General features: G+C 55.9%; 1 protein-coding gene across 4 annotated transcripts; it reads right to left on the reverse strand.

The window, feature by feature from the left end:
* Positions 1–3,145: 3,145 nt before the first annotated feature.
* On the reverse strand, positions 3,146–11,520 carry SFXN3 (sideroflexin 3). Of its 4 annotated transcripts, XM_057531460.1 has the most exons (13): positions 11,233–11,520; positions 11,044–11,156; positions 10,273–10,447; positions 8,954–9,081; positions 8,126–8,296; positions 7,683–7,777; positions 7,271–7,346; positions 6,802–6,887; positions 6,460–6,587; positions 6,231–6,280; positions 5,320–5,369; positions 4,805–4,852; positions 3,146–4,531 (listed from the first exon to the last, which is right to left on the reverse strand). In XM_057531460.1, exons 2-13 carry the CDS (start codon positions 11,053–11,055, stop codon positions 4,435–4,437), a joined length of 1,116 nt encoding a protein of 371 aa, XP_057387443.1. In that variant the 5' UTR covers positions 11,056–11,156; positions 11,233–11,520; the 3' UTR covers positions 3,146–4,434. The 4 variants fall into 4 exon arrangements, with proteins under 4 accessions (XP_057387443.1, XP_057387444.1, XP_057387445.1 ...); XM_057531461.1 differs by lacking the exons at positions 11,044–11,156; positions 11,233–11,520 and adding an exon at positions 9,616–9,798 and having other exon boundaries at positions 8,122–8,296; positions 8,954–9,117; positions 10,273–10,345; XM_057531462.1 differs by lacking the exons at positions 11,044–11,156; positions 11,233–11,520 and having other exon boundaries at positions 8,122–8,296; positions 8,954–9,117; positions 10,273–10,405.
* Positions 11,521–12,365: the final 845 nt, after the last annotated feature.

Raw genomic sequence — 12,365 nt, forward strand, 5'->3', positions numbered from 1 at the left:
GTCTTTTGGAGACTGATCCAGCTGGTTCGAGGTTCCTCCACAACTCCTAGCAAAATGTTGCCCGGCATCAGGACCTGAGATCACTGCAACGTGTGGGGAGACTGAGTTAGAGGGGACCGAGAGAGGTGCCTTAATGCCTGCCCTGCACGGGGCTGTGTCCCTGCAGATGGGAAGGCCCTCTTCACCCAACAGCCCATTTCTACTCAGCGCCGGGCACAGAGCCACACTTAGCAGAGTTCAGTGAACTGTGGGATACAGGGGTGGAGAGACGGAGAGACCACGGCAGGCGCAAGAGGCAGGGCCAAGAGCCTCGCAGGCCACGGGAAAAATGCGGGGCTTGTGACCCAGGAGGGGCCTCGCGTGATTCCTCAATAACCTCGCGGATTTCTAGGCCGGAAGTCAAAGGGCGGGCCCTGGGATGCTCTTGGATTTCGAAACTGGAAAGTAGGGAGGGGATTTGGCGGATTTAACGGTTCAGGACCGAGGTCATCAAGGAAGCGGATCTTTGACGTATGTTCCAGGCTCAGGTAGGCGAGGTGAATCGTATGCCCGGCCTGCGGCGCTGAAGTCATTGCCCGGGAAACGGGAAGGAGGTGCCGCCAGCCGAATTTTGACTGACAGGAGCCAAGCAGGGGCGGGACTCTGCTTCTGACTGGCTATGTCCCCCATGAGGGGCGCGGCTCACCTATGACTAACAGGCCCAGGGGCGGGGTTGGCTTGAGACTGACAAGCTTGACGGGGAGAAAATGGGACTTGGTTTTGGCTCTTAGGACACCAGCCAGGGCGGAACTAGGATAGTCTGACTGGCATGAGTCCACAGGGCCTGAGCTAAAGCTGGCCCAAACCACCTGTCCTTAAGATGCCGGCCTCATTAGCCCCAGTGACCAAGGAAAAGAGCAGGATATGGCCACCTGGTCCCCTCCCTATGGCCAGGGTAAGCCAGGCCTCCAGGTCCAAGCCATTTTTTCCCTTAGAACGTAGGCCAGGAGAGAGGAAGAAGGCTGGGGAGGAAGGCCAAGGATGCAGATGCAGGTTCCCAGAGAAGGTTCCTGGAGTCTGAGCACTGGGAGGAAGAGAGGAGGCCCAAGAATGGGGCCGATTATTTAACTGTGAGAACAGTGCTATCTCTACCCAAATGCTGACTTCCGAGGAAAATTCCAAGCACGTGGAGGCAGTCTGGAAAACATGCCTGGCTAGGATTTGCCCCTAGAGAACCTGTGAAGTTAGCTTAAACCAACCGTTTTTTCTTTGAGAAGCTGGTATGGAACTAGGAATGAAAGATGGCAGGAAAGCCTTCCTTCTCACTGGCCCACTGGTGCCCTGGCCAGCCTTCTCTCTGACGTGGTTTAGTATTATCTGCAGAGCACAGATAATTGTTATTAAATGTTCTTAATGATTTTGTTTTACAGAGATTCCAGCACCTCACTCCCGAAGTGGGTTTCTTTTACCTAGGTTTTCCAGTAAAAGTGCATAGGCCTCTTTTCAAGGGGATTGCCAAAGGCCAAAGCTGTAACTTTAGAAACAGGCTTCAAGATTTGACCCAGGGCTCCAGGTGGGCTTGGTGGGAGGCACTGTTCCCCGGCAGAACAGGATGGAATTGAAACTGGTTATCTAAATGTCTTCCCATAGTTAATCAAGAATGGGAATCTTTGCTTTTACTCCTTCAGCTATAAAACCCTCAAGCTTGGAAACTCCTCAGTGGCTTTGGTAAAAGGTCTGTACACTTGTGGGCCCGTCAGTTTTGCTGGCCTGTAAACAAACTGGGCCCAGGGAGGAGATGTCCTGGAATGTCAAAGGGAGTAGGAGAATGACCTAAAGTTCGGCTGGCAGGTGAGGAAGAAGCATAGAACAGGCTTCATAGTCACTCAACTTGGCTTGAATCCTGGCTCCACCACCACATAGTTGTGTAGCTGTGGGCAACATTCTTAATGTCTTTAATAAGCCTGTGTCCTTGCTATGAATGGACATAACATGTCCGGCCTCACAGGGGTCGTTGTGGAGATCGAAGGAGACAATGAACTTAAAACACTTGGCTTCAGTAAGCCTGCCTGGCACAACAGGGAAGGACTCAGTGAGCAGTAGCTGGTGTTACCCCAAATGCCCAGCAAGTAAACTCCTACTTCCTAAGAGGATCGAGTGAGCGCAGGCCAGGGTAACAGGTCACTTGAGGCTGTTGTGGGACCATTCAGCCCTAAAGATTTCTCCTGACCCCCTAGTGTGAGAGCTTTAGGCTGAAAAAAAGGGAGATGAAGGGTATTTCCTGCAGGGAATAGGGAATGGATTTTGTTATAGATTCATTCACGTTTATTCTTTTGAATCTTCCTAAGCCAAGGCTTGGTAAGAGAGGCAACTATTGGGGGAATTCCCTGGTGGTCCAGTGGTTAGGACTCTGCACTTTCACTGCTGAGGGCAGAGGGCGCGGGTTCAATCCCTGGTCAGGGAACTAAGGTCCCGCAAGCCGCACGGCCAAAAAAAAAAAAGACAACTATACACTGTTTAATAGTAGCTCTCACCAGTTGTACATAGGCATGAACAGGACTTTGGGCCTTATTTTTCCTAGAAAAAAAAGGGTGGGGGGGGCTCATAAGCCGGGAGGGAGTAGAGGGCCCTGGGATGGGGGAAAGGGGTGTTAACTAGCAAATGGTACCGACCAGGCTTGTTCCAGTGTTGCATCAATGAGTGTAGGGGTGTAGAGGTGTGCTGGTGCCCTAACAACTCCTCTGATGGAGCCAGGCAGTCCTTAGCCCTCTAGCCTTCCTCTCCCAGAGGCCACCACCCCATGCCAAATGCCTGAAGGGAACCAAGAAGCCCAGAGCCTGAGTTGGTTTGTAGGTGTGTGATCAGCAAACCCGCATCCCCGCCCCCGCCCCCCGGCCAGAAAAGAAGGAAATGAAGCCAGCACTCCATCTGCTGAGGGAATAGAAGGTGGAGGCATCTACCCACATCCCTCCTACTTTAGTACTCTGGGTGCTGATGGAGGACTGATTTTTCTAATCTCAGAGCTCCCTCTGCTGGGGGCTGAGGCTCCCTACAGAAGGGGAGGGAAGAGACTAAGACCTGAACTTTGCAGGGAGAAAAGGGAAGGCCGCAGGCAGGAAGCTCTTCCTGGGCACTCAGGACATGGAATTGAGTGAAGATCAAGAAGTAGACAGGTTTTCGGTTTATTGAGTAACAATGGCACCATAGCTTTTATTACTGGTGGCGGTTGGTTGGGGGAGCAGGAAAGTGCTCTTAGAGGATCGCACTGGGGCCTTCACCCCACTTCAGCCAGAGGTCACAGGAGCTGGAGTCATGGTCCAGCTCTGCACTCCGTGAATTCACCAGCACATATTCCATCCCCAAGTCCACCTCCCCTTTGGACCAGCCGTTGACTCCTGGGCCCTTCCTCCTCTTGGAGGTGGGGGGGCGGGGGAGCAGGGCCAGGCCTCAAGAAAGAGAAGGAACTAAGATCAGGATCCTGCTGAACGTCCAACAAGATCAGTGGAACACAAAATTCCCTGTCTTGAGATCATACGCTCAGGGCCTAGTTGCCCTTGAGGTGTCCTAGTTACAGCCACTCAGACACCTGTGGAGTTTAAGCACCATTCCCAAGCTGTGTCCCTCCGTAAGAGGGTGCAGTGGGGGCTCTTAAACAGGAATGCTTGCTCTGCCTTTGTGGCTTTTTGGTTAGGGGAGGGGGTTGGGATTGTAACTTTGGACTTAAGGTTATGATGTCAGTGGCCCAAGAACTCCTAGGATTGTGCCTAAAGATGCCCGTACTACAGTGTGGGGGAGATGGGGAGATGGCAAGAGCAGTACAGGACACTGACACTCCTTTGTTCTAGCAGAGAAGAGGAGAGGAAATGACCCGTTCCAGGATGTGGGGAATGCGATAAGCCCCCTGCCTCCCTTATCCCGACATGTCGTCCTCTGCCATCCCAGTTCCTGAGTCAGCTTCGGAAGCCAGGAAGCAGAAATCTGAAGGATTCAGCCCAGTTTAGCCTGCTAGTGTCCCTCAGTCTCTGTCCTGAGATCCTGGGTCTCCTCCTGTGTCCAGAAGGGGCAAGGTTCCATCAGAAATGACTTGGCTGGTGGAACTGTTTAGGCGAGAAAGTCCTGTAGCCTGACCGGCTGGCAGGTGACAGGAAGCCAAGAAGGGAAGCCAGACATGAGGCTATCCCAGGACAGCCTGTACACACACGTATCACATATGTACATATGTAGACACACTAGCGCAGACGAAAGGGATCATGTGACCCTGCTCTTTGAAATCAGAGGAGAGAAAAAGGCTATGGGGGCATCTCTCCCAGCCTAACGGATTGCTGGTCTCAATGGCTGCTCCCACACCAGGCCCCCGCCCAGTACCAGGCAGATGGAAAAGTCGCAGGGACGGCAAGGCTCCACTAAAGCAGCAGCCCAAGGAGGTGAGAGAGGAGGCCAGGGGCTGACGCCCCCTCAAAGCCCCTTGTTGTAGTAAACCACTTCGATACTGGGGTTTTGCTCATGGATCTGAGCTCTCAGCTCCGGCTCCAGCCTCCTCACGTGTATGGAGCTGCAACAGAACAGTGCAGGCAGGCTGAATGTCCCCTGAGCCCACCGCCCTCAGCTGGGTGCCCCCCGATCACCACCCCTCTTCCTCCCAGGCTGCTGAATCTTCTCCTTCGACTTCCAGAGGCCCAGATCACGGTCATTCCCCCACCCCCAGAATAAGTTGAATGCCTGCTAGGCCTCCTCCTGGAACACACTGAAGGAAACTAAATCAGCTGCTCCCAGAGATGTGGAGACCTGTCTGAAGCCCCCAGCCAAGCCTGGGGGCAACACTTACCTTCTCTGGGGGAACAGGGCACAGCACAGGGGGGTGGCAAATACCAGGCTGAGGGAGAAGAGTGTTGGAAAGGTTTGTGAAGCTCTGATCTAAGAGTGTTCCCTCCCGGCACCCCACCCCATCTCTGGAGACAGCCCCTAGGGGTGGAGATTGATTAAAGCCAACGATGACATTAGGTTCTGGCTGAGGAAAGAGCCTCCAGAGCAGTGACCCAGAGCTCCACAGCCAGTGACAGAATCAGGAATTAAATGTGCATGAAACTCTGGGCTGGTACCAAAAGGTATATTTCCATGGTTTCCATGGTAGATGTAGAACCCGTTCGACTAGATTCTTGACCTTCAAGAACAGAGATCACTCCTAACACACACAGTATGCCCTACAGGTGTCCATGACCCCTACCAGCTGAATGTATGAATGAATGATGTATTTAAACATCTTAAAAGCAATAAGACCCACCCACATCCACCACAGAAAGGACACTCCCACACATTCTAGCTAACCCCCTGCACACTTACCAGAAGCCCACCAGTCCCACCTGCAGGGGCGCCCCCAGCCAGGGGCGGTGCTGTGGGGAGAGAGAGAATGTAATGGTGTGTGTCCCCTGCCCCCCTCACCCCTACACATTCACCCACCACGGCTCTATCCCATCAGCACTGCCTTTGAGCCTCTGACATGTGGCCCTTTTCTTCCCCCCAGTCCCATAACAGGGACTGACCACCCTCCACTCCAGCCAGGCCCATTTGCTGACACCCTCCCTAGCGTCCCACCACCCATCTTCACCTCTCAGAATCGCTTCCCACACTTCCTTCAGGAGCTGCTTTCTTCAGGAAGCCTCCTCTAACCCTCCACTCCCTCCTTCCCATCCCACTGAGTGAATCTGTCCCTTTCCAAACACATCTCCTGCTCTGCACACCCTTCTTGATTTGCTCCAGCCTTAGAGGCCACCAATCTATTGCTCCGTGTGCATGGTTGGCACTCAATAAATATTTGCGAATAAATGATTCAATAAATGAGCCAGAGCTTGTATCCCTGTGCCTTGCTTCTCCATCCTGTTCGTGTGCGGGCGAGCCTGTGTGTGTGTCTCAATGTTTTTTGTAGCTGACAGCACGAGCATGATATCAAGCGTGGCTGTGATAGTCCATCCCTATGTGTGTCAGAGGTCTCTGGAGTGACACCAGCTTCCTTCAGGACAGAAACCCTTTCTTTCCTTCCCTTCCCTTCTCCTCCTGCACCCTCAGTGTTCCTTCATTCCAGCTCAATTTATTCTTGCTGAATGAATTAATGAAGGTGGAAGGGGTAGCACAGGGGTGGGGCAAACAGGTAGCAAGTCTTAGACTCAAGTCAGGTTGGAGAGGAAGTTGGGGACCGGTCACTTCTGCCCCCAGTCACCACTACTTCTAGGACGGGAGAGGTGAGAGTGACCTACCTTTAGGAAGTCTTTCTTCTCCAGGGTGTCCATGATCACGGGGGGAATGGCTGAGGGGAGAGCAGGGCAAGGAGGGAGGGAGTTAGTAGAGTGAAAGTCAGGACCCTAAGGAAGGGGCGATCCCCCTTTGCAGCTCCTCCCACTCCCCCCAGAGTCCTCAAACCCCCCGGATAATGGCACCCCCTTCTCTTAGAGCCGCCCATGCCCCACCGAGCCACTCCTGCCTCACCCATGGCAGGAATCGCCATGCAGATTCTTGATACCACCACCTGGAAGATTCCTTGCTTGGCTGCGGCCACCGAGTGGCCAAGCCTCTGACCCTGTTCATCGGTCACCGGGATGCCCACCTGTAGCTCTCTGAGAAAGGAAGGGGGTGGGGGTCAGATCACAAATCTGACCTGCCATGCTCTCACGGGCAGCTAGTCCCCTCAGACAGCCTAGATTCAAAGGCTGGTTCTCCCACCCCAGGATCCCAGCACCAGACTGAGACTAGGCCCAGCAGCTCGTGTGGCTGGCTGGTGTGCCGACATGCACCCTGGGCGTGCACACGCCAGGAGCTGGGGCCACTCACCTCTGCCTCATCAGGGGGATGTTGATGCAGTTGGCAGCTGCCACAGCTGCAAAGGGCACAAATCTGCCAACCAGCGGGGGCAGATGCTGGGGAAGGAAAGATGTCATTTAGTGCAGGGGTCCCCAACCCCAGGGCCGTAGACCGGTACCTGTTAGGAACTGGGCCGCACAGCAGAAGGTGAGTGGCAGGCGGGCAAGTGAGCGAAGCTTTATCTGCCGCTCCCCATTGCTCGCATTACCACCTGACCCATCCCCTCACCCCCGTCCGTGGAAAAACTATCTCTCACGAAACCGGTCCCAGGTGCCAAAAAGGTTGGGGACCGCTGATTTAGTGACCCTAAGGGCCATGGGGTGGTAAGGAACTCTGAGGAGAGATATGGGGAGCCTGTAGGTTGGGATGGAGGAGTGGTAGGGAAGAAGGAGGCAGATAAAGCGTGAACTGGGGGGGCAGTGGAATGGGGGGGATTTACCTTGGTGAGGGATTTGAGTCCCAGGGCCGTGGCCACAGCCCCGGTGGTAGCACTCACGTAAGCCGTTCCCAGCTGCCTGTGGGCAGAAGAGCCAGGACACAAGGTGGGAGGTAAACAGTCCAGCATGTGGCTCTTTGCTTCAGGGACATGAGGTGTGGGAGGGTGGCCTCATTGCAGAGAAACGTCTCCCCTGCTCCAGTGCAGACTTGTCTGGAAGCCCCAATCCCTACCCTTGAAGAGGACTGGGTCCCCCAAAGCATATACAAGAAGACCTCAGGCCCTCAGTCAGGCCAGGAAAGTGAGTGGGGGGCAGGCTGAGAGGAGGGCGCTGAGCCACTGGCTGCATAGGCCCAGGGGAACAAGAGAGAGCAATGGAGGGCCGGGAGAAGAGTCCCAGGGAACAAGCTCTCACCCCACAGTGATGGGAGCGTCGCCACTGCGGTTGGAGTAGTTAACGATGGCATTGAAGGACTGATTCACCCACTGCCAGAACACCACGGTTGGGGTCTTCCTGAGGGAACAAAGACACTTACTTCCACAGTGTCCCACATCCTTGGACACTGATAATAAAACCCCAAAGGTTAACCCCAAACCTTCAGGAGGGGCAATGTTGATGCCCCTAGAACGTGCTCTGGTGACCCCTGCATGACCCTCCTTACACAAACACACCCATTGTCTCTGGGGTGGGAGGACCCCGGGGGCTGAGTTCTGAGGAATGGAAGGGATTCTAACACAAGCTCTCACCCACCTACTATTTTCTGCCCAAACTGACCCAGAGAGGAAGTGCCTAGTCATCAAGTTACACTGTAGCTTGGACAGAGCACCCAGGGAGGAGACACATAGGATAGGACCTGCCTGTAGAAGGTGAGCATGCAGCCGGTGATGGTCATGTTCATGGGCACCTGGGCTGACATGCGGCCAATCAGGACCACCTTCTCCCCTGTGTCCGGATGGAAGGCAGAGTCGTACACATACTTGGCCCTCCAGAGCTGGTCCTCGGTGAGCCCTGGCGTCACCACGCCAGCCCTGCAGAGGTTGGCAAGGAGGAAACAGGCAATTCTAGGGGGCAGATCTGCCCTCCCAAGCCCTGCCCACCCAGCTCAGGGGAAGTCTGGGCAGAGGACCAGGCACTTTGGCTCCCAATCTCAAAACAAAGGAACTACTTGTCTCTGGGGAAGAATCAAGTCTTGCCAGAAGGAGGGCTCCTATTTCTATTTCCCTTCTAACCACACAAAGAGGGGTGCCCTTCTGTTTCTGCCCAAATGCTAGGTCAATGCTGGGTAATGGTGGTTTCCAATGGGTCAAAAATGGCTGGGGTGTTGCATGAGTTTTTCCTCCTGGAGACAAGGAGGCTGCCCTCCCACTTCCTTGGGACTCAGCTGAGCCCCTCTGCCCTTGCAGAGGGTGGCCCAGCAGTGGGACAGGTCCTTGTAGAGGGTTTGTGAAACACAGAGCAGTCCCCTACCCACAAATATCGACACCACCTCCTCAACCCAAACACCCTGAAATCCTTTAAGTTAAAGTTCTGTGCCCTAGTTGTCTGTGATTCCAACAGAGAGGGCAAGGGAGTGAGAGGGTGGAGGAGTGGAAGAGGGTCACGCTCAAGTTAGGGGAGACAGGTGCAAAAGGTACTGTATTAACAGCAGGGAATGAGCCCCTGGGTTAAATGGGGCTGGGGGTCACCTGTAGTTCTGCACGATGTTCCGGGAAGCTTCTAGCTGTGCCCCAGACAACAGCAGATTTCGGGGGTCGGTCACAGTGAAGAAGTGCCGGGCTCTGCCCAGGAAAGTGCTCTGGTCCCAGCGAGGTTCCTGGATATTGATATCTAAGGGCAACTCACCCATTTTCTGCAGGGCAGGCACCAAAGTCAGAGGACTCCAAGGAGGGGTCCAAGGACTCCACATGGGGGAGACGTTGGTGGTGCTGCCCTGGTCCCTGCCAATCCTTCTAGAGCTTAAGATGACTCTAGATAGGTAAGCAAGGATGTGGGGAGGAGATGTTTCCTAGGCAATGTTCCAGCCCCCCTGGGCCACTAGAGAACATGGCCAGGAAAACAGATGTCCTTGCACTCTGGCCTGGTACAGATTTTCATGAGTGAGGATTTACATGTGTGTGGTTGACGCATGAGCCGCAATTAATCCCATGCAGCTACTCTTGTGCTCTGTATGCACAAAAATGCAGATTATATGCATTACACATCCACGTTCATGTCAGCTTTAGGCCCCAGTTGCCTTGAGACCTACATACAAACCCCCAAGGCTGTTTGGGAAGATGGCATAAGCCATCTCACACCCCAGGCCCTGACTGGAGGAGAGCAAGGGTTCATTGGCAACTCCAGGGCTTACCTATTCCAGATCTCAAACAGGGGACTCTGATGCCAGACAGCCAGGTGTGCTCGTGGGCATGCAAAGTCCCCTCTCCAGACCCATCTTCCTCAGCTCACACTGAATGGCCCAAGGCTCTCCTTGTTCCCTAGCTGGGCAGGGCTGGCACGAACACACATCCACCTCTCCCTGAGCTACCTGCCTCTAAAGGAGCAGGATTCAGTGAGTGACCCCTCCACTCAGCACAGAGAGGAAAGCCTGAAGCATTCATCTGGCCATGTTGGGCAAAATCCTACAGAATGACTAATCCTCTCCAACCACACTTCCTCCTTCACAGGCAGACACACCCTCCCCTCTCACACACTCACATTCACATACCCACACACAAAGACACCAGCATACACGCCCTACACAGACCTGCAAACAGGGTGGACACACCCTGCATACAAAGACCGTTACTTACACACACACACAGCTCATATCCATCAGTTGCAGACACTTGAATGTGTGACCATAGAGTCTCACCCCGACATTCCCTCCCCAGCCAACCTCCCCTCGTGCCCTAGAGCCGAAGATGCTGAATCTCGCAGGACAGAGGCAACTTTCCTCTCTGACTCCCAGCCCTCAAGCCCCTACTCCCCTGACCCCCGAACCCCGCCCGGCACAATGAGCACTCACGCTTTCCTAGGCTCCTGGGCTCCCGTCCTCTGCAGCTCTCAGTCCCGCCTTCCTCTCCGCGCGTCGCCCCCGCCCTCACACTCATCACGGGTAACGTCACGCGTGACGCTCGCCAGCCTGAGGGGCGGGGACTCCCTTGGCGCATCCGCCCGGCGAGGCCAGGGATTGGCAGAGCCTGGGGGCGATGGGTGTCATTTAAGGGCGACGCCCCCAGCCCGGGCCACTGAGACCCGGCCCTACGCTGTCTCCCAGAGCCAATCCGGGCTCAGGGATCAGTTCTGGCCACGTCCCCAGCCCGAGAGAGGAGGGGAGGAGCTGCCCCATTTGCTTGCAGTCCCTTGGCTGGCCTCGGGAGGCACCCGGCCTCTGCAACAGGGGGTCTAGGTGCCCGGGGCGAAGGCGGGCGTCGTGGAGGGGCATCCTCTGACGGTACGCCCGGAGGGACTCGGGTTACCCTCGCCTTGTTTACTTGATGGCTGCCTTGGCAGTGGCCTCTGCCTACTTGGACCCCTAGTCTCCTACCCCGGTTCCCTCAAGGTCCTCTCGCAGCACCTTGGCATTCTCACCCCTTCACAGTCCGGTTCTGCTCGTGCCTGTGCCTCTTCGGTGTCCCCAGCCCTTTCCTCCTCCCCAGTCCCCTCTATACTCCCCTCTATAGCCTCTAGCTCCACTGGGTCCCCAGTTTCCTTATGCCCCAATCCCTACCCCTGCATCACAGACCCTGGCCGCAGTCCCTGCCCCGGATGTGAAGGGGCAGAAAGCTCACGGTACCTCTGTCTGCATCAAGAAAGTGGATCAGAAAGATTCTTCCTCCTTCTAGTGTCCTGGAACCAGCTTCCCTGCCTTGCGTCCTTTCCAGAACTGGGTGGCCAGAGAGACACTTTCTGACATAGAAGGAGGATGCATATGAAGGCAGCGCTCAAACACACACACACACACACACACACACTCCCAACTCACCCAGTCACCATACAGAGCATGCGTGCTGCACACCCAGGTGCCAGCCCGCGCTCCTGCCCACCGCAGGCTCACGCCCCGCTCTGCCCAGGTGGCATTCCCTCGCTGAGGCCTCAGGGGTGACCGCGGAGGGGTGGCAATTTCATGAGCCCTGGTAGCTGGTTTGGCCTGGAGAAGATGTGGTTCTGGGCTCCCCCGCGCTGAACCGGTAGCGGGAGCCGGGCGAGCTGAGACCCAAGGCCTAAATTCGCGGTGTGGGGTGGGGCACCAGAACTCGAACTGGAGCGGGTAGAACCCAAAGGCCCAGATTACAAACGGCCGTCCGGGGCACCCAAGGGAGATGGCTGGAGGGAGTGATTGGCGGCCCTCGCAGCCAATGGGAGCCAGGGACTGCGCTGGGCAGCCCTATTCCTGCAGCCTCGGCGGGGCTTGGGCGGGGATCCCCCTGCTGCTGCTGCTGTCGCCCGCGCCCGCGGGCGGGCGAGGCTGGCGGCTGCAGCACGCGCGAGCAGGTGAGGAGGGCCGGGAGGACCGAGCCGGGGGTAGGGTGCTGCGTTCTGGGTCCCGGAGCTGCTCTGAGGAATTTGGCCCAGGTTTTGCGCGGGATGTTGGGGGGCTCTCGCCAGCAGGTCCTTCCCCCAAGGCTGGGAGAGGTTCACGCCGCTCTTTGGACGGGAGGGAAGAGGGGACAGAGGGGACCGCAGCCTGGGGCCTGGGGATCTCTGGGGCCCTTGGCTGCAGTTGTCCCAGGTTCTGAAGCCCCTCGAGGCCCGAGCTCCTGGGGCTGGCCCCCTACCCACATACACAGGAGAAGTGGTTCAGAGAACTGTCCTGGCCCAAATTTCTCTCACACTGCTTGCAGCCCTAGGGCCGGCAATAATCTCATCTCCACTCTCTCAACCTCTACTGAGGACTGGGGACCTACCGGAGTAGATGACTCAGCTGAGAGCAGGAACTAGGGGTGAAAGAGAGGTTCTCACCCACCTTGTTGTATAAATGGCTCCAGAAGTCCACAGTGGTGGCTGGACTGGGCAGTTCTCTGGCCAGGGGGTGGGAGAGGTGAGAGGCCTAAGGCATGGGAGGCAGGATGCTCCAAGCAGGGGGTGGGGTGGAAGTTCTGGGGGGGCAGCGGGAGC

This window comes from Balaenoptera acutorostrata, chromosome 16, assembly GCF_949987535.1.
Source record: "Balaenoptera acutorostrata chromosome 16, mBalAcu1.1, whole genome shotgun sequence".
Lineage (NCBI taxonomy): Eukaryota > Metazoa > Chordata > Mammalia > Artiodactyla > Balaenopteridae > Balaenoptera > Balaenoptera acutorostrata.